Here is a 26,520-nt window from a genome sequence, read left to right as displayed (position 1 = left end):
CAGATACCATGTAACCATCAATCAAATCAAGATAATTAACATCTCCATCTTCTCAGAAAGTTTGAAAGCATCCCTCTTACAGTCAACAGTCCCCATCCCTCTGTAAGGTGGCCAACATTCTGGTTTCTTTCATCGTGGCTTAGTTTAGCCTGTTTTTGAGTTTTCTTTTTTCTTTTTTTTTAAGATGGGAGGAGCAGGGAGAGGGAGAGAGAGAGAATCCCGAGCAGACTCTCCACTGAGCACAGAGCCCAAAAGGGCTTCGTCTCATGACCCTGAAACCATGACCTGAGCCGAAAACCAAGAGTTGGTCACTCACCTGGAGCCACCCAGGTGCTCCTGTTCTTGAACTTTCTATAAGTGGAAGTATATAGCAATGTACTCTCTGAGGTCAGGCTTCTTTCATTCATTATAACAGTTTTGAGATTTCCATCCATGTAGCGTGTTATCAAGAGTTCTTTGTTCACTGCTATGTTGAGTAGTGTTCCATTTATGAAAACGAAATTATATACTTATCCATTCTCTTGCTGATGGATATCTGTTTTTTTTTTTAAGATTTTATTTATTTATTCATGAGAGACACAGAGAGGCAGAGACACAGGCAGAGGGAGGAGAAGCAGGCTCCATGCAGGGAGCCCAATGCGGGACTAGATCCCAGGAATCTGGGATCATGCCCTGAGCCAAAGGCAGATGGTCAACCACTGAGCCATCCAGGTGTCCCAGTCTCTGGTTTTTGTATACTGTGTATTTTTAGGTTCTGGAGCATTGGCATTCTTGCTGGTGTAATACCCTATTTCAGTATTTTATAAAACCCAATATCCAAGAGGATTGTCTTGAGGCATGCCCAGAGAGTTGTCTGTATTACCAGATCCTGGGTCTCCCAAAGTTACATCTTGTTCAGGAAGTGGTGTGTTCAGGAACCTTTCTGTTCAGCCCTCCTCAGGTATCTGGGGTTTGTTTTCCCTCTTTCTAGGCTCCTCAAGAGGTAAAGTATCTTAGGTTTTTGAGTCACTTGTGTTTATCCTGGGCCCCTGTCCATTCTGAGGTCCTGGCAGAGAGAGGCTTCTAGGAGAGTAGGAGGTAGGAGAAGATGGAGCCTTACCTGAGAGCTGCCCACGTCGTTTCACACTCTCAGGCCTGGATAGATTCCTGGGCTCACTCCTCTTTGTCCTAAGACATCCCTCTAGGCAGGCATTCCAGGCCACTCTGCTTCAGCTCTGGGGAGCCCCAGCTTGGTGGATACCCCACCACTCAAGGAATGGGGAGTGGTTGTTTGAGAACCCCTCCCTGCATCCAGGACACTGCACACCTCCTGCTCTGTGCTTCACACTGAGAGAGTTGGCGAGCCTGTGCTAATTTTACGAATCTTTACTGTTATTTTTTTCTACAAAATGAGCCTTGGAGAAGATTCACACATCTGCTTAAATGCCACCTCCTCTGAGGGGACCCCCCCTTTAGCACCTTGTGTAAAATAGCCCCTGCCATCACCCTGCTGTCTGCTGCAGTCTCCTTCAGAGCCCTCATCCCCACAGATGGTCACGTGTTTATGCCACCTCACATACAGCCCCCCCAAAACACAGACCTGTTTTCATGGCAGCTGTATCCTGGCAGTGAGTAGGTGCTGAAGGAATGACCGTCACACTGTGCTGTGTTTAGCGAGAGACCCCATAACTAGCCACTTCCCACACAGCCATTCCCCCCAGGTTGGCTGATAGATATAGGGGCAACAGGGCTTCCCAGAGAGATTTTGCTCATGCGTCTCAGGAGGTTTTGTTCCTCATGGTTCAGGGGCTCAGGGAAGCTCAGGGCACCTGAGCAGGGACTGGGAGAGTCGAGAGGGCTTTAGTGGAGTGCCCAAGGGAGTGCCCCCTGGTGCCAGGCCTAGTGGGGCTGGTTTGTGCCAGCAGGTACAGGGGTGTTCCACTGACACCAAGGTGCGTTTGTCCACTGTGCAATCTCCTGGCCTGGTGATGAGCAGGACTACTGGTGTCCTTATACTTAACAAGTGCGCCAACTGAGGCTCTGAAAGGTACGGTGATAGCTGAGGGTCCCACGCCAGCTGGAGTCAGTAATGGTCTCTGCTCCTGTCCTGTAAGTTCCAGCTGGGTGAGGACTGGGGTGTGGGTGTCCTGGGGCCCATGGAGCCTTTCTCTGTGGGCTGGAGCAGGGCGGGTGGGATGTCCCAACAGTACTCTCCAAGGAGGGAGAAACAGTTGCGCTTTCCTGGAGGCTGCCTGCTGGAGCTCAGCTTTCTCTGTATCACTCCTTCCTTTCTGTGTATCCACTCTCACCTTGCTGCCCCCAGAACCCCTGAGTCCCCTCCTGTGACTGCACTGCCCCTCATGCCTCCCTCTGCCCACCCACCCCAGCCAAGTGGCCGGGCAGCATTGTTCTTTCTCTTCTGGGTCTCTGTGGGTGTGGGCACCTGTGCTCCTGCGGAAGTAGGCTTGGGGCGGGGGTGGGGGGGTGACAGATGGCATTTGAAGTCATCCCCCTTCAACTGCCCTGATATGCTGGGGCTGGTTGCTATGGGGAGAGGCGAGAGCAGATGGCTTCTTGACCGCACCCTTGTCCCTCCCAGCCAGGCTGTCAGCCAGGGCCAGACAGCCACCAGCAGATAAGCTTTTTCTCTAGGGACAGGACTTCCCTTTACCTTTCTTCATCCCCCACCTCCAGCCAGGACCCTGCTCCTCTCCCCCCACCCTCTGCGGCCTCTTCTGCGTTCCTCCCCCAGGCAGTGTTGGGAGGGGGGCAGTGAGGATGCAGGTGGTCGTGCTCCAGCTGACCAGCAGAAGGGGGTGGAGTGCATCTAGGCCCTCATTGTCTTCTTACACACAGGAGGGGCCTGGTTGTTGGACCAAGCCTCTACCCACCTACCAGCACCTAGGGGGATTCCCCATGGGGAGAGCTGGTCTCAGAGGGAGATGGGGAAAGAGAGGTGCAGAAGAGAAAGGGGACTTGGGCCACCAGGAGGCAGTGCCCTGGGGTGTGGCAGAGAGCCTCTGGGAAGCACTCCAGGGCCCAGCCACGTTGACTGGTTACCAGCTGCAGCCTGAGGCCTGCTATGAGCGGAGCCCCTCTCTGAAGCAGGCACCTCCCTGCAGGTGCCTCTAGTGCTCTTTAATTTTCAAATTAGAAAAGCAACGAAGAGGGGATCCCTGGGTGGCTCAGTGGTTTGGCGCCTGCCTTTGGCCCAGGGCTCGAACCTGGAGTCCCGGGATTGAGTCCCACGTTGAGCTCTGGGCATGGAGCCTGCTTCTCCCTCCTCCTGTGTCTTTGCCTCTCTCTCTCTCTATCATAAATAAATAAATAAATAAGAAATAAATAAATAATCTTTTAAAAAAAGAAAAGCAACGAAGAGAATGAGAAGAGTATTCCTTTCCTTCCAGTTCTCAGTCCTTGAGAGAGCCAGAGCAGGTAGGGGAGGGAGCCACTAGAGGGGGGCCATTGCAATTGCTGGGACCCAGGCCTGGATCTGGGAGGCTAGTCAGTCCTCTGCCCTCACTTGCTGTGTGCCTGCACCTGGCAGTTCCACTCCCCCACCCCTGCACCCGGGGTGAGAGGTGCAAGAGGATGGCAAGCTCCAGGCTGATGGGCCCACCCACCTTTCCACAGTCAGATTCATCAAGGACAGATGAACTGCCCCACTGGTCACTCCACCCTCAGAGAGGAGGGGAAAATGGGAAAGTTCTTTATGTCTGACAGCTCCAACATCACCCTAAGTACCGTTTGGGGTTATCTGGGTGCTTTTCTGTGGGGACACACCTGGGTAGCTGGGTGGGTGGGCTGCAGTTGTAGTTCCTGGTGCTACAACTTCCTGGTGGTGTGACCTGGGCACAGCACATCCCCTCTCTGGGCCTCTGACAGCAGGTGTGCGGGGTGTCCGGCCTGTGTGCCGCAGTGGTTCTGGATGCAGCTGGACTCATCTCTTTTCTGGGCCATTCACAGGCTGTCTTCAGCTCTCAGGCTGGTTTTGAGCTTGCCAATGTGAGCAGCCAGCCGAGGGGGAAGGCGGCAACAACCCATGGCCCTCCAGATGCATCATTTCTTCCTGTCCCTAGGGCTGGCAGGCCTTACCTCCGGCCTCAGGAAATCCTTTCCTGCTGCCGCTCCCAGAGCTGGCCATCAGCTGACCCATCCAGCCACCCTCTCAGGCTGCTGGGAAAGGGGCTGCCTGCAGTCACACTGTGCAAGCCATTTTAGCCTGCACCTTTCACTTCGCGTTGTCGTAAGCATTTTCTTGAACGATTTCAGTCTTTGAAAGTGGCCACCTTAATAGCTGCACAATATCCGTTGAGAGGCTCAGGTTGCCTAACGAGTCCCCTATAGTTGGACCTTTGGGTTATGTCCCCCACCTTTGTTTGCTGTTACAAATGCTGCAACAGACATTGCTGGGTCGAATGCAAGAAGAGTTCTTTGTGCGATGGGTCTGGCCTAAAGAGTAAGACCCAGAAAACCTAGAGAGTGGGAGCTGGGTCCGGAGCTCTACTCCTTATTTAGGATCTGGAACCAATAGCAGCCCCCACCCCAGTGCACACTTTAATGGACAGATGGGAACCACTGTCCCCATGTGCTGGTCCCACCATGTTTCCTACTCAGGGCCCCAAGGGGAGGGGTTGGTGATATTCCCCTCTCCAGCGTGTGAGCTGTGAGTTCTCAGCCTGGCAGGAGATGCCAGATTGTCTCCAGCCAGCAGCACCCTCTCCACCTTCCCCAAGTTCATCCTCATCACCCCTACATTCCCCTTCACTCCGTGTTGGAGAGGTGATACTGGGCCCCAGTTCTGAACTCAGTTGTGTTTAGGGAGTGCTTGCGTCTCAGCTGCTTGTCCTTCGGGGTCTCTGAGCACAACACCTTCTTTGGCTTTCTGAGCCCTAGTGCCCCCCTGCTCCTTCATTCCCTTCCAGTCCTGTCCCAGAGCTGTGTATCAAGCCCTTCGTCCCTTCTCTGGCCACCAGCTCTGATCCTTTTGTGGTAGGGAGCCTATGGGATGGGGAAGGGGTAGTAAACTGGGTCTCAACCTCTTCATCAGGAAAATGGGGCTAATTGTGAAGTCTGTTTTGCAGGATCGCTGTATACAATGAACCCATGGTCATAGAGCCTTTGGTCCAGGGCCAGCATCTTGGCTGTCCGGGGGGGCTGGGTCACTGTCAGAGCTTCTTGGCACCGAGGGTCTGCTTTCCCACACACCCCAGCTGGAGTGTTCTGGGACACTGCCCTGCCCCTCCCCCACCCATCTACCTGCAGGCCTGGGAGAGGGCATTCCTCTCCTCTTCCAGTTACTCCCCTTCCATCACAGTGGGGCAAAGATCCCAGGGCCTTGATTACAAAGCGGAAATGCCATTCTGGGAGGCACAGGCTTGGGGAGTGGGAGGGAGTTTAAGTGGAAAAGGAGCAAATTTTTGAAATGCCTCTGCCAGAGCTGGGTTCCCCTCCCCCGCCTGCCCGCCTCCAGCAGCAGCCCCGCCCCCAGCACTGCTTTAATCCAGAGCCAGAGTCGGGAGGGTCTCCGGTTCCCTTGGTCCCAGCCAGCCGCCTCCTCTCGCCCAAGGCCAGCCAGGGTGGAGTAGGGCCAGCACGCTGAGGGCCAGGCCTTTGCGTCCCTGCCCACCCCTGCAGAGACCTGCAGGCAGGCTTCTTCCTGGCTGTGAGGCCGGGTCTCTCCTCCTCTCCCCACAGGAGTGGAGACCCCGGAAAACCCAAGGACTCCCTCTAGCATCCAGCACAGACAAATTCTCAGGCATAGCCCAGCCAGTTCCCATCTGCTTCCTGGGAACCTTGGGTGCTAGCTGGGCTGAGGACAGGTCAGGGTTTTGGAGGGGTTGGGCCCACAGCTCCATGCCCGACTTTGGGGCAGAGACACTGGGAACAGCAGGAGGGGATGCCCGAGGTAGTATTTCCCTGACAGCTGGCTCCTCTCGTCGGGGAGTACGCAGTTTAAGAGTGACAAGGGGGCCAGTCTTGGGGAGGGCATAGGGTGGCAGCTGGTTGCCCCATTCCTTCTGGGTCATGAGTCCCACTGCTCCTTACTCCCCGCAGGCCATGAGTTCTGCCCATGTTCCCTGTGAAGTTTTGAGGAAATGGAGATGTGTAGGTCCCCCCATACCCAGTTTTTCTGGAGGGGAGAATAAGGAATCTTACTCTTTTTAAGATTTTATTTTTAAGAATCTCTGCACCCATTATGGGGCTCAGACTCACAGCCTTGAGATGAAGAGTTGCCTGCTCTACTGACTGAGCCAGCCAGGTGCCCCAAGGAATGTGATTTTTTAACAAGCTGTCTGGGGTCCCTAGCCCAATCCCTTCCTTTTACAAATGGGAGAGGACTGAGGTGGCACACCTGGCCACCTGAGTCACCTGAGCTCTGGGTTCCAGGTATGTGTTTCAGGTGTAAGGGCAGCTGTGAGTCCATCTTGGGCTTGTATATAGGCCATGCCTGAGGGTTCCCTGCAGGGCAAAGCCAGGTCTGCCCCCACTGCATCCCTGCCATTGTGGTGTCTGTAAGCTCAGCAAGTGGTCCAGCATATGACAACTGGAGACTCTGGAGATAAGGCACTGAACTGCCTGGTTCTGGAGCAGGTTCTATCCTAGACATCCCTGCTGACTGTTGTGCAACCCTGGACACGCTCTGGGACTCTGGCATCCCCGACTGTGCTGTGTGGGGTAGTGGTCGCTGACCTGCAGCCTCGAGAGGGAGGACTCCAGAGAACCAAGGTGCTCTCTGCTCAGTTTCCCTGTGGTGGTTCTTCCTTCCCTCTCATTCCTGGCAACATCTCCCCCTCCCACCATGTTGTTGGCAAGGGGGTTAGGCCTGGACAGCACTGACTGAGGGATTAGGGTGGGAGCAGAGCTCCTAGGCCAGAACTGGGGGGGGGGGACCCTTCGGGGTGGCTGGGTTTCAATTGGGTGGAGCAGGTGGGAGATGGTGAGCCCTTGACTACGGGGTAGACCGGAGCCTCAGGCACATCTGGTGGAATGGGATAAGCCCTGTGGCTCTGTGCCTCTTGAATTAGGGGACCCGTTGGGAGTTCTCCGTCTCCCTGCCTTGAGTCTTCCTTTCCTGGGGCTTTTACAGGGTAGGCCTGACAGAGAGGGTGAGGTGGACATTATGTTTTCTGCCAGCTGGGGTATGCCCCTTCCCTGGTACTTCTAGATTCAGATCGGAATCGGGTGGCCCGACGGAGACTTGCGTAACGCCAGGGTCTGGTGGGTGGTGAAGGCAGAAGTCGACTGACTTGAGGCTAGATTTTGGGGGGCAAATGGGGGGGTTATCCCCACAGTCTTCCCAGAGGAGGGGGCCTTGGCTTAGTCCTTGAGGAGGGACACGTTCCTGCCCTGGATGGCGGGCGGAGAATGCGCATTTGGAGAAAAGGTGACATCCCCGTGCTAGCCTCGAAGGAGCGGGTGCGGGTGCGGGTGCGGGTGCGGGGCGTTGGGAGCGGTCCCGCTGGGTGGCGCGCGCCCGCGCCCCGGCTCATTTGCATGGGGAGCCGCGGTGGCCAATGGGCGCGCGCGGCCGGGCATGCTGGGAGCCGGGCTGGGAGCCGGGCTGGGAGCCGGGCTGGGAGCCGGGTTGGGGCGGGGCGGGGCGGGGCGAGGGGCGGGCCCAGGGGCGGGGCGAGGGGGCCGCGCTTCTCCGGGCGGCGGCGGCGGCGGCTGCGGCGGCGGCAAGCGTGGTGACCGAGCCGTCCGACCAGACCGGGACCGCCCCGCAGCCGCCCGCGGCCTTCCCGGGCGCCCGCAGCTCGGTGTGCGCCCCTGCGGGAGGCGGGGCCCCGGCCGCCGGCCGCCGGCCGCGATGAACTACCTGGTGAGTGCGGCCGACGGGGCCGGGGCCGCAGCGGAGTCCGTGCGCCGCCGACCGGCCTCCCGGCGACCGCCCTGCCTGCGCCCGGGGCGGTCCCCAGCGAGGAGTCCAGTGAGTGGCATTTCCTGCCGGCCCTGCGGGTCCTGGGAACCGCTGGCCGCTGCGGCCTCGGCCTCGGCCTCGGCGGGGCCGGCCGGGCGGGGCTCCGAGGCCCTGGAAGCCCTCCCGCGTGGATCCCGGGGCCCGTGCGCCCACGGGGCGGTGGGGAGGGCGGGACTCAGGGCCGCTGGCCGGCAGGAGAGTTCCTGGATCCGGGAAAGTTGCTGGCGGGCGTCCGGCTCTCCCCCTGCCGGCCACCGCCTGCCGGGTGACCTTGGGCCTGCGAGACCCGCCTCCCGCCTCGGTTTCCTCAGCCACAGGGACAGGTCCGAGATTTCCTTGGACCATGAACTTCCAGGAGGCGTGGATTTCCAGGAAATGGGGTGGCGGTCCCTCCTTGCCGGTCTGTGTGTTCTGGAGTGGGGAGCTGCCCCCTCCCCGCCCCCAGGCTAGCGGTGGAGCGAGCAAGTGTGCGGTGACCTGACGGAGGAGGTGTTGGTGCTGGCCGACAGCCAGTCCTGGGTCTGTTAATGATTCAACCTCCAGCCTGTCCGTGCTGGATTCCAGGCCTGGGGGCAGGCACTTCACCTGTACCTACCGTGGTTGCAAATACTGAGGTAGAAGCGGGATCCTGGCCGCAGGTGTGCAGTGTGGCATGGTGACCCCGGTCCCAGCGTTGGAGGGCCCGGTGCGTGGAGCTGGAGGGGAAGCGAGGCTGCCATTTGGATGTCCCCCAGAGCTCCCAGCCCCTCGCTGCTGCCTGAGGCACAGCCCAGAGCAGTACTGAAGGAGTCGGAGAAGTTGAGGTTTGCTGAGGGCTGGGATGCTTGTGGACCGTGGAGGTTAGTGCCCGGGGAGATTTTGGGGTCTTGGATCCCAGACTGGGGGTAGCGGTTCATTGGTCAGTCTTGAGGACATGGAGTTTTTTTCCTTATCCCTACCATGAGGGTCCAGGCTGGGAGGCACTCTTCTGGTTTGCTGTGACTTCTCTGCAGATTTCAGCCAGGCTGGGACATGTTCCTCATCCTTCCTTCTGGGCCCGGAGACCCATCCTCCTGTGTCCATTTCCTTTCCCAGGTGGAGAGCTGATGATGTGGGGTCCCGGGGTGGCAGGGATGATGGGCTTAGAAGAACAGGTGTGTGCTGGGTGCTGGGAGTTGCTGCTGGCATGCCGTCCTGGCAGCAGCACCCACTACCCGCTTGCTCTGGGCAAGGAAGGGACTCTGTGGGAACTGGTGGAGGCCGGGCAGCCCCAGGTTCTGCTGGGACAGTTACCCTTGGTTCTAGGAGGGGAGCTGGAGCCTCTGGCCATTACAGTTTGTGCTGAGCCAGAGTGCGAGTGCTGTGGGCTGCTAGGAACGTTTCCTTGGGCCTAAACAGGGGATTGAAGCAAGGTCAGCGCCACTAGGGCATCCCTAGTGGGAAAAGCCCAAGACAGCTGCTTTCCTTGTTATACAGATGGGGAGACTGACTGAGGCACAGATTGGATTTAGAACTTGGTCTCCCGGTATGGCCCCATGCTCTGCTTCACATGTGCTCTACCACCCCCTCCCTTGGATTGGGGGTGCTCTGGTCCTTAGGGTGCTGTCATGCTCTACTGGCCACCATCTTGGTGGGGTCCTTCTGGCATCCGTTGTCTAGGCGTTCCTACCGCCCTTTTCTCTTGGGCCTGAAAACTCCCTCCCCTGCCTCCCAGGAGCCCACAGCCAGTGGGGGCAGCCAGAAGCAGAGGCCAGGTGTGCTCCCCAGGAGGCTTCTAGAGGGGTGAGGGACAGTGTTGGAGTCACACTTGGAGAACAAGGTGCAGGGTCAGGGGAATAGGGATTGTTCTCCAGCAAAGCCACAGGCCAAGATCCTCTTTCTCTGGGCCCTCCAAATAAGGGGCTGAAGGGTGGACTCCCTTCAAGGGAGGGTATGGGGCTGGGCCCTCTAGCGCTGGAGAGGCCCTGGCTCTGCTATCTTGCTGCCCTGATTCCCTTTCACTTTTAAGGGGTGAAGTTCTGGCCTGGAGTGGAAGGAGTTCAAACAGTGGAGGGGCAGGGCCCCATTGCAGACCCTCATCTCCACAGTGCATCCCAGAAATCAGGGGTTTGGTACTTTTATCTGAGCGAGAACCCCACTATTGTGCCTTTTGTCCCCCTCCATTCCTGCTCAGGTGGATGGTGCTGCTATAAGGGTTACCGCAAGTTATCATTTAGGACTAGAGAGTAGCAGAGCTGCAGGGGGCTTTGGACTGTCAAGGTGGAGAAAATGGGGTCTTAGGAGTGAGATCCCTCCTGTCCCCCCTGGGGCCATTCCTCCTGCCTCTTTCCCTCCATGATGACATATCTGGGGCTGGGTTACCCCTGAAGTGTTACCCTGAAGTCTCATGATGCTGAGCCCCCTCCAAGAGACCAGCCAGCCCACTCAAGAATCCTGAGTCCTCCCCACAAGGCCCCAGGGACAGAGAAGGAGAGTAATGAGTAATCAAGTGCAGGTCTGGGTTCTAACAGCCTGGGGCAGTTCCCTGGGCTGGGTGGCAATGGTGAGAGTTCTAGAGGGTTGTTTGTTCTCACCAGCTGTGGGGTGCTAGGGGCCCATGTCTGCCCAGTCTCCCAGGGACAGTGTCTGGGATGCCCTGGCAAGGGTGGGAGCAGGGTCCTGCTTCTGACTCAAAGCTGGCCCGGGACACAGAAGCAACTGCTGTGGCCGCTGCAAACAAGACTAGGCCACATTTCCTGTTTGTGTGAGGGAGCTGCTGGCAGTGGCCACTACAGACGTGGGTTTTTAGTCCTTCATTCAACAGATCTGCCGCTTAGGTGCTGAGTGTCAGACAGGGCCGAGGACCTGCGCACAGTCCCAGCCATGTCCGCTGAGCCTCCAGCACTTCTGAGATGGGTAGGGCAGGAGCTATGCTCCCCCTGGGACAGCTCTGGAATAGGGGCTTGCCCATGGTTTTGCTCTTTGGACTTGAGCCCAGACCCTGGCTACTAATTGTTCCTGGGGGTGTTAGGAGAATGCTGATAAGGCTGGCTGGGATGGAGTCTCATCAAAAATGAGGGCGTGGGGACTTGTGGGAAGGGAAGAGACTGTCCTCAGAGTGGGAGGGGACGGTCAGGACCCTGACTGGTGGCCCCCTGGCTGCTGCCTTTCTAGGGGGATTCCTGGGGCACCAGTGAGTAGAGGTTGTGGATGTGGACTACCATTCAACACATGCATTGGGCCTGTGTCCATTAGCTACTAGGGGCTTCTTGGGACAAGCAAACAGTATACCCCAGAAATAATCTTGGCCCGAGTGTGAGATGATTCTGGGCATGAAGCAAACTAGTGTTTCCCGAGTGAATACAATGTGTGAAGCTCTGTTTGGGGTGTGTGTGTGTGTGTGTGTGTGTGTGTGTGTTGGGGCTGAGCGACACAGAGAGAAAAGGCCTGTCAGATTTCCACTCCTGGCTTCCAGGAACCTAAGCATCACCCTGGGAGCCATCTACTCTGCTTTATCATAGAGCCCAGATCTGCCTCTGCTGCTTCCTAACTGTGTCCCTAGCAGGTCACGTAACTGTTGTGCGCCTCATGCACCTCAGTTTCCCTGTCTGTAAGGTGGAGGTAATCACAGTGTCTCCTAAGGTTGAAAGGGATGACCGAAATGTACAGAAGAGCTTGCTCCTATGGAGCTTGTCATTATTGCTGTTACTGTGAACCTGTCAGACATGTCCGTCCCCACTGGTCCCAGTTGCCAGGTCATGCCTTCCCACAGAGTCAGGGTTTGGGGGTACCCATACAGTTATCCAGTGTTCCCCAAGGCAGAGACTTGCATAGCCATCAGATGGCTGCAGTCCTCCAGATGTGCCCACCTGTGGCCAAGGCCCAGCTACTCTGTGTTTGAGAGCCCACCTGGCCCTGGGGGTTTGGTGCCCATGGGGCCCTAGGACACAATGAGAGCTATTCTAAGAGCCAGGCCGGGCCTGTGGGGCAGCCCTGTTGGCTCCATTTGCAACAACCAGGGTGTTGTTCTGAGTGGGCCTGGCTGGCAGGCCACTGCCTGGGGAGTGTTGGCATCAGGCTGAGGGTTCTCTTCTCCCCCTTCCTCTGGGGTGAGTGAGCCGCAGATGGTCTTCCTGGCTGCTCCCAGGGAGGCTAGGATACCATCTTCTGCAAGGGGGCCTTCTACCTAAGCCCACCCATTCAGGGCCAGGCTCCATGCATGCGTGCCTAAGGGTTCCATGCCGAAGAACACAGCCCCTCCCCCCATACCCCCAGGTACTCCCCCATGGGTACCTGGGTCAGAGGGCACAAAGTAGGCAGTAACAAGATGCTTTGGTCACTTTGAGTTAGGGACAATGGGGAATGCATGCCCAAGGAGGGGCATGTTCACCTACCTGGTGGAGTGACCCCTGAACGTATTCTGGAGGAATGGGACACAGTGGAAGGTTTCTTCAAAGCAGGAATGAGGTTGGCCAGAGACTTGGGGGTAAGTCAGGCAGCACTCTCTGTGGTCCCTTGGACACAGATGTCTGGCAGTGTCTGCCCAGACCGTGATGGCACCCTGACAGTGCGCCCCTTTGGAGGTCACAGCTATGCCTTGTTACAGGGTGGGTGGAGGCACCCGATTTGCCCAAGCTCTGGGGACTGGCTCCTCTTCCATGTAGGAGCAAGACACTGGGTCATGGGGAGTGTGTCTACAGCAGAAATGTTCAGGGGCTATAGGCTTTGCCCTGGCTGGGCTTACCTGCCATGGGGTGCCACCATCTGATGACATTTACTGAGCTCTCCTGCACTGTCTCCAGCCTGCCTGCCACTCTGGGGCCACAACCCTATCTTCCTCCAGCCTCTTCCTCCTCCAATACCTTGGCTCATGTCCATCCTCTGGCTGTGTGCTCTTCCTTAGCTGGTGTCATTGTGCCTGGTTTTCATTCTTCCTGAGTCATCTGAAGTGTTACTTCCTCGGGGAAGTCATCTCTGACCACCCTATATGCAGTGGTCCTGTCCCACATTATTATAGGTGCCTGTTTTCCCCTGTGCCCTAACAAATTGTTCGGTGTTTGCTCCACTGGAATGGAAACCCCATGCAGACATGGACAAGCTAGGCCTGCACCATCTAGTGGAGCCTGGCCCAGCACCTGGCAGAGAGCAGGAGCTATGCACATCTTTTGTTGAACAAAAGAACAATCCTCTGAAAGCAGGACTGTCGTCTTAGCACAGGGGATCTGGGTATTCAAAGAGGCTAAGGGACTTGCCCGGAGTCACCCAGCAGTGGAGGGAGAGCCAGACCCAGGTCTGGTTTTAGCTGCTGCTGAGTGACTGGGAAGAAGGAAGAAGGATCAGGGAGTAACGTGTCTCAGTAACAGCTGGGGAGGCTTAGAGGCCCAAAGCTGGGGTGCTCGTCAGCTGGAGCGCTCCGGCACCAGCAGGGCCTGTGGAGAGCCTGCCTCTGGAGCTCTGGGCGGGGGCCCCAGCTGATGCAGACAGAGCAGCTCCTGGTGCCAGGCACTCTGTGCCACGTGCCCAGCCCAAGAGGTGCTTCCCAGCCTGGCTCCAGCCGCCCCAGACTATACAGTTGCAACCGTTGTTGGCCTTGACTGCTCCGTGAGCTCACACCAAGGGGGTGGGGGCTGGCCACCCTGGGTGCAGGAGGCCCCAGTGGCTCTCGTGGGTGTGGGCAGACCCTCCCCCTCCTTCCCTGTTCCCTACTGGACCTTGCCCTCTGCAAGAGCCTCCCAGCTTCCCTGAGCACCCAGCCCCTCTGCCAGCCCTCCCTGGGCTGTCCTCCTGAGAGGTGAGGGGCCTCTGAGGGGCAGTCCCCTCTGTCTGCACCCCACCCCCTCTGACTGGGCTTGGAGGGGATTTTCCTGTGACTCACTCTGCTGGCACTTCCTGTGGTCACCAGGGCAGGGGCTGGGGGGACCCAGTGGGGTCACAGGGGGAGGGTGGGCCCGGTGTCCCGCCCCCTGACGGGATGTGATTCCCTGAGGCAGGCTGCAGACCATATTTGGGAAACTTGCTTTCTGTGCAGGCAGCTTGGGGATGGGGCCCGCGGGGGGGGGGGGGGGGGGGTGGAGGGGTGGGGGGGGTGGGGGGGGCATGGGCTGCAGGACAGCGGGACAGCCCCTGCCCCTGCCTGCTTCTCCTTGGGCTGTGGCCTCTAGACCTGCCTCAGCCTCCTCTGCCCCATTGTGCCTTGGAGCCTAAGGAAGTAGTCCACTGTCCTTTTTCAGAATGTGTATTTTTCAAACCCCAAGCCAAGAAGTGCTCATTAAATACAAACTGAGAAATTCTGAAAAACAGGAAGAGAAAGCATCCTCCATTGACAACCGCTATTCTTACCCTCTCCTCAGTTTGTTTAAGTTCATGTGACATCTTATTGAGGCATGGTCAATGCTTTGGTGCGTGTATAAGCATTGTAGTCATGAGGTGGGCAGTGTTGCAGAAGCAGCAGTTCTGAGGGCCTTCGCCCTGGTGCTCACCATGGTGCTGGGGCAAACCTGCCTTCCATGTGTAGCTGCCCACCTCGGCTGGCTTCTCCCCTGACCTGGCCTCTCTTGCTTCCCCAGCTGATCCCCATTTTTCCCCACCCTGGGAGGCCAGAGCAGCCCTGGCGTCCTCCCAACTGGTGCCTCCTTCCCTCCTGCCCTCTTCTGGGACCCTCTGGGACATCTCTGGGTCCAGCCTCATCCTTGCACTCACACCCGCGGAGCAGTACAGCAGACTCCGTGGCCTGGGAACACAGGGGCCAGTGAGGTTCTGGACCTACTAGCCTGGTGTCTACCAGTGCTGTGGTCCTCCCGCCTCTGTCCCACTGTCTCCCCCAAGGCCCTCTCCAGGTCTCATGCAGGCCACTTAGCAAGGCCTCTCCATGCCAGGGCCACATGGAGCTCCTGTCCCTGCTCTGGGAGGGTTTGCTGAGTAAAAGAGCCCCATCCAAGAAGCAGGCACTGGGAGAATTACCAGGAGAGCGCCAGGGTAAGAAGTAGGGCTGGGGGAAGGGTACTGCTCTACTTTGGCCATCCACTGTCTGTAATGAGATCCCTTTCTCGTTTTGCTGTATTTTCCTCATTGATTCCTTTGGTGAATGTATGTTCCTTTTCCAGAAGCACCCATGCTGGTGACGTGTGTCTAGCGTCTGTCCTTGGGTCAATGTCTGGAAAATACATAGAGTTGTTTTGTAGACATTTATGGTGTTTACAGAAAGGGTTCTGGGCAATAGATGGCCTGCTTGCTGTTCTAACTCGGGGGGCGTGGCCGACCTTCCTCACCAGATGCCCACCTGGGCTCCTGCTTGGGGTGTGGAGCCCCAGAGAAGAGAGCAGGATCGCGGGGGTCCTGATTGCATATGGGCCCCAATCTGCTTCGTAGTGGCCTTGGCCAGTCTTTTTCCCCTTCAGAGAACTTGCTGTTCATGTTCTGTTGGTTTTCTCCATGTCTTGTCTTTGCCTTGCTGGTTTGTAGAATGCTCCAGATTCTGGATTCATCCCTCTCTTGTCATTGGTGACCTGTTACCGTGTCAGCTTTGTGTTCTCTCCTATCCAGTAGAAACCATTCCGCTTTGGTGAGGTTGAAATCTGTTTGTCACTGTTGTTAACCTTATGTTGTGTGCTTTACAGTCTTTGTTTTTAGAGTTGTGTTTTATAACTTTTTTGCACTTTGGGGTCACAAAGGTATTCTCCCCAATAGTTTCTTTTGTTAGAGCTAGAGTTTTATCTTTCACACCTGGGTCTTTATTTGTCCTTTGTTTATGACATGAGGCAACTGTGGGGATTGATTTTTCTTCTTACAGTGAGTGAGTTTTCTAGCACCATCCATGAAGCAGCCCTGGCCTCCCACACTGATGTGTGGTAGCGCCTGTGGTGTCCGATGGGCTCCTGTTAGTGTGGGGCGTCTGCGAGCCCTGTCCTGGGCACTGGTCCCACTCATCCATGGTCCTGGCACATCCTCACAGCCTGAAAAGAGTGTGTCAGGCTGACCTGCTTATAGATGGACCCCTATTTCTCCATTTATTCTAGAAGGATTCTTTTTCTTTGGTCAAATTCCTTTAAAAAAAAAATTCTGCTGGCATTTCTGTTATAATTGTAACTTATTAAGTAAGCTTGGGCAAATTGGCCTTTTATAGTGCTTAGTCATCCTATGGTGAATTTGGTACATTTTCTCCTTTATTCAGGTTTTCCCTTGAGCCGTCTGGCAGAACGTACACATTTTTTGCTCTGAGGTCTCCTGTTGTCTTTGCTTGATTAATTCCTGGGTAGCTAGTAGCTTGTTGTTGTTGTGTGGGCTTTTCTGTACTTCTTTCTCATCCGTTACTGGTTCTGGTTTGTTGGAATTATTACGTAGATGATCATATGGTCTGCAGATGATGACCACTTTGTCCCTGTATGTCCCCTCCCTACGCTCTCGTTTTTTCCTCTCGGTTGGCAGGACAGCAGGACTGTGGAGTTGGAGCAGCAAGGGTGTGCATCCTGTTTTCTTCCCAGAATGTGCTGGTCATTATTTTCATTATTGCTGTCCTCCCCAGTGTTGGTCTGGGCTGTAGCGTGACTTTAGAGTGGTTTCCAAGAGTATGTTGAGTGTCATCCCTGGAGTGTAGGTGGTGGCTGCAGTTGAGGATTTTTGAGGTACTGTCCAGGCTTACTTGAAAACTGCCACGATCAGCTGGGCCTCTCTGCCAGCAGCAGAGGGGGCAGAGGTTCCAGGATCTCCTCAAGCCTTTCCTTAGTGCCCAGGAAGAGTTACCTTGGGTGGCAGTTGGGCAGCCTGCCAAGCCCCTGGCACACATCCTCATGCCTACCTGTGTACTCTCTCCCCAGAATGTGCTGGCCAAAGCCCTCTATGACAACGTGGCTGAGTCCCCGGATGAGCTCTCCTTCCGCAAGGGTGACATCATGACAGTGCTGGAGCGGGACACACAGGGCCTGGATGGCTGGTGGCTCTGCTCACTGCATGGGCGCCAAGGCATTGTGCCTGGGAACCGCCTTAAGATCCTGGTGGGCATGCATGACAAGAAGCCAGCAGGACCTGGACCCGGCCCACCCGTCACCTCGGCCCAGCCCCAGCCTGTCCTCCACGCCCCAGGTGCCCAGTACACACCCATGCTTCCTGCCACATACCAGCCCCAACCAGATAGTGTCTACCTGGTACCCACCCCCAGCAAGACTCAGCAAGGCCTCTACCAAGCCCCTGGGCCCAGCTCGCAGTTCCAGTCTCCCCCAGCCAAGCAGACATCTACATTCTCGAAGCAGATGCCCCATCACCCTTTTCCCAACCCAGCCCCGGACCTTTACCAGGTGCCCCCAGGGCCTGGCAGCCCTGCCCAGGACATTTACCAGGTGCCGCCTTCTGCTGGAATAGGGCATGACATCTACCAGGTGCCCCCATCTATGGATGCACGCAGTTGGGAGGGGACGAAGCCACCAGCAAAGGTAAGGCTGCCCTGTCATGACTGGGCAATCCCCTGGCGAGTTTTGCCCAGGCCCTGGTTTCTGGGTCCAGCCAAGCACCCTTGGGGTCTCCAGGGCTCCAGCCACAGCTGCATGTTTGGTCTGGGGCCAAGATGGGAGGTGAGTGTTTGGGGAATATGTTGTCTGTCTACTGAAGATGCACAGGCAGCCCACAGAGAAGACATCCAAGCTGGCCTTGGACCCTGAGGTGGCCTTCCGCAGATGGACCCCAATGGGAAGGTGTCCCCAGCAAAAATGCAATCTGTTAGAAGCCTAGAAGTCTGGAAGGGGTGGTAGGCAGGACTTGGCCGATGAAGCCTAAGCAGTAGGCTGGGGACCAACCCCTCAGAGTAGGGGGCGCTGGTGCTCCTGAAGACCAGATACCTGCCTGCGGGTGGAGGGTTTTGAGTTGAAGTGACTTGGCCAATCCATGTTCTGGTGAAGTCATTCTGCCCACGGAGTGCAGGATACTGGGCCTGGTGGGGGTGGGAAGAGGCACCCAGGAGTGGGGAGGTAACTAGGGGCAGTACTGGAAGGGGGGAGCTCAGGATAGCGGTTAGGCAAGAATGGCTGAAAATCCATAGGAGTAGATCACGTTAGAGACTTTTCTCTCCCGTATGTCACGGTTTATATATGAGTGCTATAGGGCTGACGAAGCACCTCCGTGAGCGTCAGGGGCCACACAACAGTCCAGATTGTTACTCCGTCCTCCTCAGCACAGAGCTTGCAAGTCATGGGCCAGGATGGTTGCCTCCTGAGAGATCAGCAACCTTGTGCCCAGGGGCTCCCATGAGTCCTCTGGGTGTGTGTTGGCTCCTAGGATGGGCACAGAGCACATCTTCGGGCATTCCTGGCTCCACGGGCACCCAGCCCTTCTCTTCTGGCCATGTCAGTGGGCCGGCAGAGTGACCTGTTTGTGATAATGCCTGGACCATGGGCAGAGGTGGGATGGCCAGAGTGGGGCCTCTCAGGTCACCTTGTGGGCTGTCGCCAGGAGAGGCTGGGCTGGGGGACACGGCCCCAAAGGTAGCACCCTCAGCTCCGCATAGGCCTGCCTGGGCACCCCACCCCCAAGTCCATCTGCCTGTGGGGAGGAGGCGGACTGAAGGCCCTAATCCATGGGCTGCTCTGGGCTGGGTCAGGAGCAACCTTTTTTCACCTTTGGCCTCTGTCTTTCCTTGGCCAACTCCCCTGAAGACTTTGGGAGGCCCAGAAGCAGAGACATCCCACATACTTTTGAGAAACAGAGTTGCCACACCCAGTTCTCCTTGTCTCCACCATGGCCGTTCCTCCATTGCAGCTCACCTTGGAGGACCTTGAGAAACCCAGCCCGTGCCAGCAGAGAGGTCCCTCAAAGCCAGCCCAGGCCCAGCTGCCAGCTCACCCCTCTGTAGAGAGGAGACCGCAGCAGGCAGCAAGCCCCAGAAGCCCTGGTGGGAGAGGGCAGGTGCTGGGCACGGTAGCGGGCCCATAGAAGATGCTGCTGAACTCTGACAGTTGGCTCCCTGAGCCCCAGACCGGGCCTCATGTGTGTGCTGTGTCTATTCTAGAGCCGCCTGTGTCTGGAGAGAGTGGCCAAGTCCTCAGGACCTGTCAGGGCTGAGGTGGGAGCCTTACCCATTCCAGCTGGGCGGTAATCAGCAGTCAAGAGTGTTGCCCTGCCCCTGCCTGCAGGACGCCACTTGGCAGCCGGCACACCTGGCCAGAGGTCAGGCTGGCTGGCTGAGGGTGAGGCTCCCTGGACACCGGCCACCGGGGTCACTACCTACCTGCTCCTTCAGCTGCCTAGCCAGAGACGTGCCAGGCAGGAGCACGCCATGTTGGACTGGAATAGCCCAGATGGGCCAATCCCAAGGTGGCTTTCAGGAGAGAAGCAGAGCCCTGCCAGAGAAACACCTGTCCTGTGAGGAGGTAGCAGGGAACAGTGCTTGGCTGGTGATCCTCGGGAGAGGCCATAGTCCATCTCCCTGTACACTCGTACTCAGAGTCTCTCTCTCTCTCTCTCTCTCTCTCTCTCTCTCTCTCTCTCACACACACACACACACACACACAGTATCCACACTTTGCATACCTCTCAGGGAGGCATGCCCTTTCCTCTTCCCGCTTCCCTCCCTGCATCTTAACCGACAAGCTTATCCTTCCAAGTGCTGGAAGCCCTGTGGGCCAGGAAGCGGTAGTGAGACCCAGGTGCTGGGCGGTGGACCCGAGCCCACATTTTGGCTGTGGGTTGTTTCCCTCCCAGGGGATGGGCTGGCACTCAGGTGACATCTGGGCTTAACTAGCTGGGCCCAGTGATAGGGCTGCTCAGAGCCTGTGTCCCCGAGGGCTCTGGCCTGGCTGGTGGCCCTGAAAGGAGAACCCTGTGTCCTGAGCTGGGTTGCCCTTCCGAGAAGCCTCGTTGCTCCTGGCCTGGGCAGCCTCTGGTAGCATCTGCTTTTAGGTTATGATCATGAGAGCAGTGATTATTTGTCGCAGAAAACACATAACGTGTGAAGAAGCCTGGAGAGGAGATGCCCCAATCAAGAGGTGATCACTGGGAATTTTGGCATGTTTTATCTATAGCACGTTCTTTATTTGTCTTGCACCAATTTGTATGCACTTTTTTTTAAATTTTATTTATTTATTCATGAGAATACACAGGAGAGAGAGGCAGAGACACAGGCAGAGGGAGACGCAGGCTCCATGCAGGGCGCCTTACGTGGGACTTGATCCTGGGTCTCCAGGATCACACCCTGGGCTGAAGGCGACACTAAACCACTGAGCCACCAGGGCTGCCCTGTATGCAGACTTTTGCATTTTGGAATTGTAGCTCCCACAGATGTCAAAAGCATTTTCTTGGGTCCCTAAGGTGATTGTGATGGCCACCCCAGATTTTACTGTGTCACCCCCTTGCCTTGCAACAGGCTTCAGGCAGTTTCTCATCACATGGGTGTGGATTACAAACAGATGATAACTGTGCTTCTCTGCCCACGTTTCAAGGTTGTGCTTTTCATAAATCTTGGGCTTCCCCTCAGAAGTCTGGGAAACTGAGGCTCTTCGTTCAAGAGATCAGGTGGTGTGAGGAGGGACCCTGCCAGAACTGTGGGTGGGGTGAGGGGGCCCTATGATCCAGGAAGCCAGAGGGGAGTGATGAGGTCAAATGCCAGGAGCCGGGATCCCTGGGTGGCGCAGCGGTTTAGCGCCTGCCTTTTGGCCCAGGGCGCGATCCTGGAGACCCGGGATCGAATCCCACGTCGAGCTCCCGATGCATGGAGCCTGCTTCTCCCTCTGCCTGTGTCTCTGCCTCTCTCTCTCTCTCTCTCTCTCTGTGTGTGTGTGACTATCATAAATAAATAAAAAATAAATAAATAAAATTAAAAAAAATAAAAATTAAAAAAAAAACAACAAAAAACAAATGCCAGGAGCCTGGGGCAGAGTGGCCTGTACGGCTGGGAAAGAGATCAGGGTCACACCGCAGCTTTAGCACCTCTGGCCTGGGGTGTGGCTGTGGGACTTCTATGGCAGAAGCAGGTGGGCCCCCAGATAGAGGTGTTTTTGAGAGGTTCCTCTTGGGGGAGTGCCTCTGGGTCAGGGCCCACAGCTGTGCTATGGCAGACACAGTTGAACTCAGTCCTTCTCCTGGGGAGCCCGGGACCTTGGAAGGGGAGCCGTGTCTGGGACGTCCCTCACTCTGGGTGAGAGCTTAGATGGTCACCTCCTTGATCCTACAGCGCTCCATCAGTGCTCCAGAGAAAGAAGCCAAGGGTCCTGGGTGGGAGTGGGCATGCCAGAGCGGGAGCCGGCCTGGGTCACGTGGGGAGATGTCCACTTTGCAGAAGGGGGAGGCCGGTAGCTGAGCTGCCTGGAGGGTGACTGGGGGCCCAGCAGAATGCAGCAGGGGTGGGGCCTTTCCCGGTGGTTCTCTGGGCCTTCAGCTTGACTTCTCACCCCTGTTCTCTGCAGACCCTGCCCTGCCTGGGTCTCTCGTGTGTCTTTGTGAGGTTTTGTGTGTTCTCTACACTGTTGACGTGTGTGAGGGGGCATGTGGGTCTTGGGTCAGGGGTTCTCTGTCTCCCCCTGGGCACTGGCTGTGTCACCCACCCCCGGGGCCCTTGGGGCCTGCTAATGGGGCCTCAGGTGCAGAGCAGGCCAGCCTGTGATTAGCGGGCTCAGCAGCTCTCTGGAGAGTGGGTTTCCCTAACAAGCATTTCCCCACTGGTGGCTGCCTTACAGTTTTTTTCTAACGGAGAACATTTGCTGGCCAGCGCAGCTGCTTACTGTCACCAGCTCAGCTGCAGGAGTGGCAAGCTGCCGACAGCCTGGGCCTGGGGTCCGGCCCCAGAGGCCTTCTGCCTCTGCTCCCTACTGTCTCTGTCTTTGGGAGGCACTGTGGGGGCTCTGAGGGAGCAGGTCCATACCCTTCTTCATGGGGCTGGGTCCCCACCTGCCCTTTGGAGTCCACAGGGCCTGGAGATGCCTTGGGTCTTGCCTCAAAGCCCTGCCGACCTGCCACGTCCCGCTGGCCCCCGCCTGCCCCGCCTGTCCTGTTGTTGGCAGGTTCTAGCGTCTAAAAATAACTCTGGAGGAGACTCAAGTCTGGGGCTCAAGGAGGGAGATGAGTCTGAGGAGGGCCGCCAACTCCACTTGCAGACACTCTGGGGGTGGGGGACGGGGAGTACCCCATGGAGGCGCTCGCCCTGGCAGCTAGCAGAGAGGCCAGGTCTGCTGTGCTGCCTGGGAGGTGGGCAGAGGATGTGTCGGCAGCAGCCGTGCCAGGCCTGGGGCTGGGCAGGAAAGTGCGGGTGCCTCCAGGGGCTGGGGTACTCTGCTGCTCCTAGTGCTTGCAGACACACAGGACACACAGGCATGCAGAGCTGGCTGGCAGTGCCTAGGGGACTAGGTGCAGGCACGAGATGCCAGGTTCTGGGGGCATCGAGCCCTGTTGCCCCCAGAGATGTGTGTGGGGAGGGCCTGAGTCAACTCTGTTCCAGACGTCCCTTTTGACTAGAGAACAAAAAAGCCTTTCTGTCCCGGAGTGCTGAGCAGGGAGCCTTGTGGGGGAGGCGTGCCCTGAGCTGGGTTAGACCCGGCCAGCCCCTCCCACTGGGCTGCAGGCTCCTGCAGGGCCCGGGGTTCTTGCCGGGAAAGGAGAGGCCGGTGAGAAGGGCTTTCAGCAGCTTGCTGTCCTGGACGCCAGGCCTGGGAAGCCTACGAGAGAGGGGAATGTGCTGAGCCCTTCTCTGGGCCAGCGTCCCCTAACTAAGGCCTTATCCTTTTCGGGTTAGCGGTGGTCTTGGCTGCCATGTGCGTGTGGTGTGCTGGGGAGCGTGGGGGTCTTGGTTCTAGTCTTGGTCACTCCCTCACACCCACACTCAACTTTCCAGAATAGCCCAGGATCTGGCCCTGAGGTCTGGGAGAGTCTTTGGTGGCCCTGCCTTCAGGAGTGTCCCCAGGATGTGCTTGGTTGATGAGGAGGGTAGGGTACCACCTTCTGGAAGCCCCAGGCCCCAACTGTTGGTACCTTCTGCAGGCCATGTCTAGGTCCAGCCTAAGGAGGGCACAGCCTGGCACTGTCATCTCTGTCCTAAAGCCAGGAGGTGGCTGCTGGGTCCCGCAGTTGGGGAGGCCCCTTGCTGGGCAGCCTTTCTGAGGAGGGTGCAGTGTGGAGGTGTTGTCAGGCAGGGCCATCCTAGTCAGGGATGACCCTCTTTGTCAGTCCCCATGGACCCTCCTCTGCGACTCTCCAGCTCATCCAGGTATAGACCACTGCCATTTCCTGGCCAGAACCAGATGCCTGTAAGCAAACCCTGGGGGTTCTAATGCACCCCAGACACTGTATCACATCGAAGAAAGGGCAAGAATACAAAGGGATGAGAATACCCTTGCCTCTCCCTGGACTCTACGCCCACTCTTGGAAACAGCCCCCCTTGTGTGCCTCGCCTACCTCCTGCGGGTATAGACTCTCCCCTGGGGATCTGAGGGTGGGTCCTGGAAGTTGGTGTCCAGGCTGTTGGTGACAGGTTGGTGACAGTTGGCTGTCTGCCCCCAGGTAGTGGTACCCACCCGTGTGGGGCAGGGATATGTGTTTGAGGCCTCCCAGCCAGAGCAGGACGAGTACGACATCCCACGCCACCTGCTAGCCCCGGGGCCACAGGACATCTACGACGTGCCCCCTGTTCGAGGGCTGCTTCCCAGCCAGTATGGCCAAGAGGTAGGTATTGGATCTAAGAGCTGGGGGTTTTTGGCCTGGCCCTGCTCAGGGAGCCGGGCTTTCTCTGCCCTGGTCAGGGTGGTCCTCGGGTTGGTACTGTGGGGTTCTGCTCTTCCTGTCCCCTCAGGTGGCCCTGGCACCTGTATCACTGCACCTTTTCTGCCTCAGGTATATGACACGCCCCCCATGGCCGTCAAGGGTCCTAATGGCCGGGATCCATCACTGGACGTGTATGACGTGCCCCCCAGTGTGGAGAAAGGCCTGCCGTTGACTAACCACCACGCGGTGAGCATTTGGGATGCTGGGGCCTGATGTCTACCCAGGCTTCAGGTTTGACTGAATACGTGCTGTGGGGCGGGGACTCACGTCTCCAGGCCTGGTGGCAGCAAGAGACTGGATTGCAGGCACCAGCTGTGCCCCTTACTCTCTGTGACAGAAGTGGAAACCGAGTGGTCCTCTGAGCCTCAGCCTTGTCTATAAAAGGCCTGTGGACCTTCTGAAGCAAGCTCTTGAGAGAATCACACAGGGTATTAGCCAGGAGGCCACCGTTGATCATTCACAGCAGGACACTTCTAAGAGTGAAAGGGGACCAGTCATTATGAGGGGGCACCAGGCTCAAACCAGGACTGTCCAGGGTGAACCAGGGTGTTGTCACCCTGAATAGAATACACAGATCAGCCAGGTTCCTGCCACAGAGTAGAGAATACGCAAGGGGTGATGACGGTGGTGGCGGCATGACAGCTGTCCTCTCACCAAGCGTTTGTAGTTGCACAGTGAATGAACTCGTGTCATCCTCACAACCAACCTGTGAGAGAGTTCTCCTGTCTTACAGCCGAGCAGATAGGCACAGAGAGGTCAAGTCACCTGCCTTAAGTCACACAGCTAGCAAGCAGTGGAGCCAGGATCTTGAACTCTGATCTAGCTCCAGAGTTGGGCTCTTTGCAGTAACCTGTGTGGATAAGAACTGTTAACGGATACTGCACCTGCGCCATGCCTGTATGTGTGCCTGGGTCCTACCCCAAGGCCCTGGGTGGGTGGGTGGACAGGCAGCCTTAACCATTCCTCTGCCCCCCAGGTGTATGATGTCCCTCCATCAGTGAGCAAGGACGTGCCTGATGGCCCACTGTTGCGTGAAGAGACCTATGACGTACCCCCTGCCTTTGCCAAGGCCAAGCCCTTTGACCCGACCCGCCACCCGCTGGTCCTTGCTGCACCCCCTCCGGACTCCCTGCCGGCTGAGGATGTGTATGACGTGCCTCCCCCTGCTCCTGACCTCTATGATGTGCCCCCTGGCTTGCGACGGCCTGGTCCCGGCACCCTCTATGACGTGCCCCGTGAGCGTCTTCTTCCTCCTGAGGCGGCTGATGGTGGCGTGGCTGATGACAATGTGTATGCAGTGCCACCGCCAGCAGAACGAGAGGCCCCGACGGATGCCAAGCGCCTGTCGGCCTCCAGTACAGGGAGCACACGCAGCAGCCAGTCGGCCTCCTCCCTGGAGGCTGCGGTGCCGGGCCGTGAGCCCTTGGAGCTGGAGGTGGCGGTGGAGGCCCTGGCACGGCTGCAGCAGGGCGTGAGTGCCACCGTAGCCCACCTCCTGGACCTGGCAGGCAGCGTCAGCGGGTGCGGGAGCTGGCGTAGCACCTCCGAGCCTCCGGAGCCACTGCTGCAGGACCTGCGGGCTGCTGTAGCTGCTGTCCAGGGGGCTGTCCACGAGCTGCTGGAGTTTGCCCGCAGCGCCATAGGCAACGCTGCCCACACTTCTGACCGCACGCTGCATGCGAAGCTTAGCCGGCAACTGCAGAAGATGGAGGATGTGTACCAGACACTGGTGGCCCATGGTCAGGCCCTCGACAGTGGCCGGGGAGCCCCAGGGGCCACTCCCGAAGACCTGGACCGCCTGGTAGCCTGCTCACGGGCTGTGCCTGAGGATGCCAAGCAGCTGGCCTCCTTCTTGCATGGCAATGCCTCGCTGCTCTTCAGACGGACCAAGGCCCCTGGGCCAGGGCCTGAGGGAGGTGGTCCCCTGCACCCCAATCCCATTGACAAGGCCAGCAGCATCCAGTCCCGGCCTCTGCCCTCACCCCCTAAGTTCACCTCCCAGGACTCCCCGGACGGGCAGTATGAGAACAGTGAGGGGGGCTGGATGGAGGATTACGACTATGTCCACCTGCAGGTAAGTGCCTACCTTGGGAATACTCTGGGGCAGCCTTCTGGCCTTGTCAGCTCTCTAATTCTGCTACCCCTGTCATAGGGACCTTGATCCCCTCCACACTGAGGGTTCTTGTGGCCAAAAGAGAATCTGGGCCCCAGTAGGCCTCAGTGAATCCCCGTGCCACTCTCTGACCTTCCAGTCCAGATGCACCCCCCCCCCACCCGCTCAAACCCGTTCCTCGACCAACCTCAGGCCTTTGGACCAACATGGCCATGTTATCAGGGCCCTGCAGTGCCAGCCAAGGATGGCTCCTGAGCACCTGCAGGGGCTGCGCTTCTCTAGGGCAAAAGTGGCTGGAGATAGATTTTTAAGTATAAGCAAAGACAAAGATAGTTCTAGGTGAGGGGAAATAAAGCAAGGAGATGAAAAGGTGGGAGTAGAGGTGAGACCTGGGTGCCAACTCAGTGCCCCAAGAAGGACCATTTCAGGTTGAGGATCAGCAGGTGCCGAGGATTAGCAGGTGCCAAGCGGTCAGAAATGGGTGAACAGGCCCTGTAATGCCAAGGGGAAGGGTTGGAATGTGATTTCTGGTGTAGGAGCAGGGGCAGGGAGAATGGTCTGGCCACATGGAGTATGCCCAGCCCCTTCCTGGGCTGTCATTTGGTGAAAGGGGCCCAGAGAAGAGCTGGAGAGGAGCTGCAGCCACCACTGCCTCCTCCTCCTCCCCCTCCCCTCCCCCTCCCTCTCCCCCTCTGAAGCCATCCCCACTGTGGGCCTGGTGCCCGCCAGCCAGAGCCTGAGCGTGGCCTGCAGTGCCACCTGGTGGCCACCTCTGAGGCCCCAAGCTCCACCAGGCCTAGGGGGCTTCTAAGCT

At 57.6% G+C, this 26,520-nt stretch overlaps 1 protein-coding gene across 3 annotated transcripts in view; it reads left to right on the top strand.

The window, feature by feature from the left end:
• The window catches only part of BCAR1 (BCAR1 scaffold protein, Cas family member), a 36,434-nt gene that overhangs the window by 5,666 nt on the left and 4,248 nt on the right, over positions 1–26,520 (top strand). Inside the window, exons 1-5 of one of the 3 annotated variants that reach the window (XM_055305926.1) lie at positions 7,644–7,804; positions 16,675–17,286; positions 23,333–23,494; positions 23,663–23,779; positions 24,570–25,667. In XM_055305926.1, coding sequence (XP_055161901.1) covers positions 7,793–7,804; positions 16,675–17,286; positions 23,333–23,494; positions 23,663–23,779; positions 24,570–25,667 — 2,001 coding nt within the window. In that variant the 5' untranslated portion in view covers positions 7,644–7,792. Of the gene's footprint in view, positions 1–7,643; positions 7,805–8,720; positions 8,743–16,674; positions 17,287–23,332; positions 23,495–23,662; positions 23,780–24,569; positions 25,668–26,520 lie in introns of those variants that run through there. The other 2 variants (XM_055305928.1, XM_055305927.1) reach the window with 2 other exon arrangements.

Source organism: Nyctereutes procyonoides, unplaced genomic scaffold (genome assembly GCF_905146905.1).
Source record: "Nyctereutes procyonoides isolate TBG_1078 unplaced genomic scaffold, NYPRO_anot_genome, whole genome shotgun sequence".
NCBI classification, from domain to species: domain Eukaryota; kingdom Metazoa; phylum Chordata; class Mammalia; order Carnivora; family Canidae; genus Nyctereutes; species Nyctereutes procyonoides.
The sequence above is the reverse complement of the archived record's forward strand: the minus strand, read 5'-3'. Positions and strand labels throughout refer to the sequence as shown.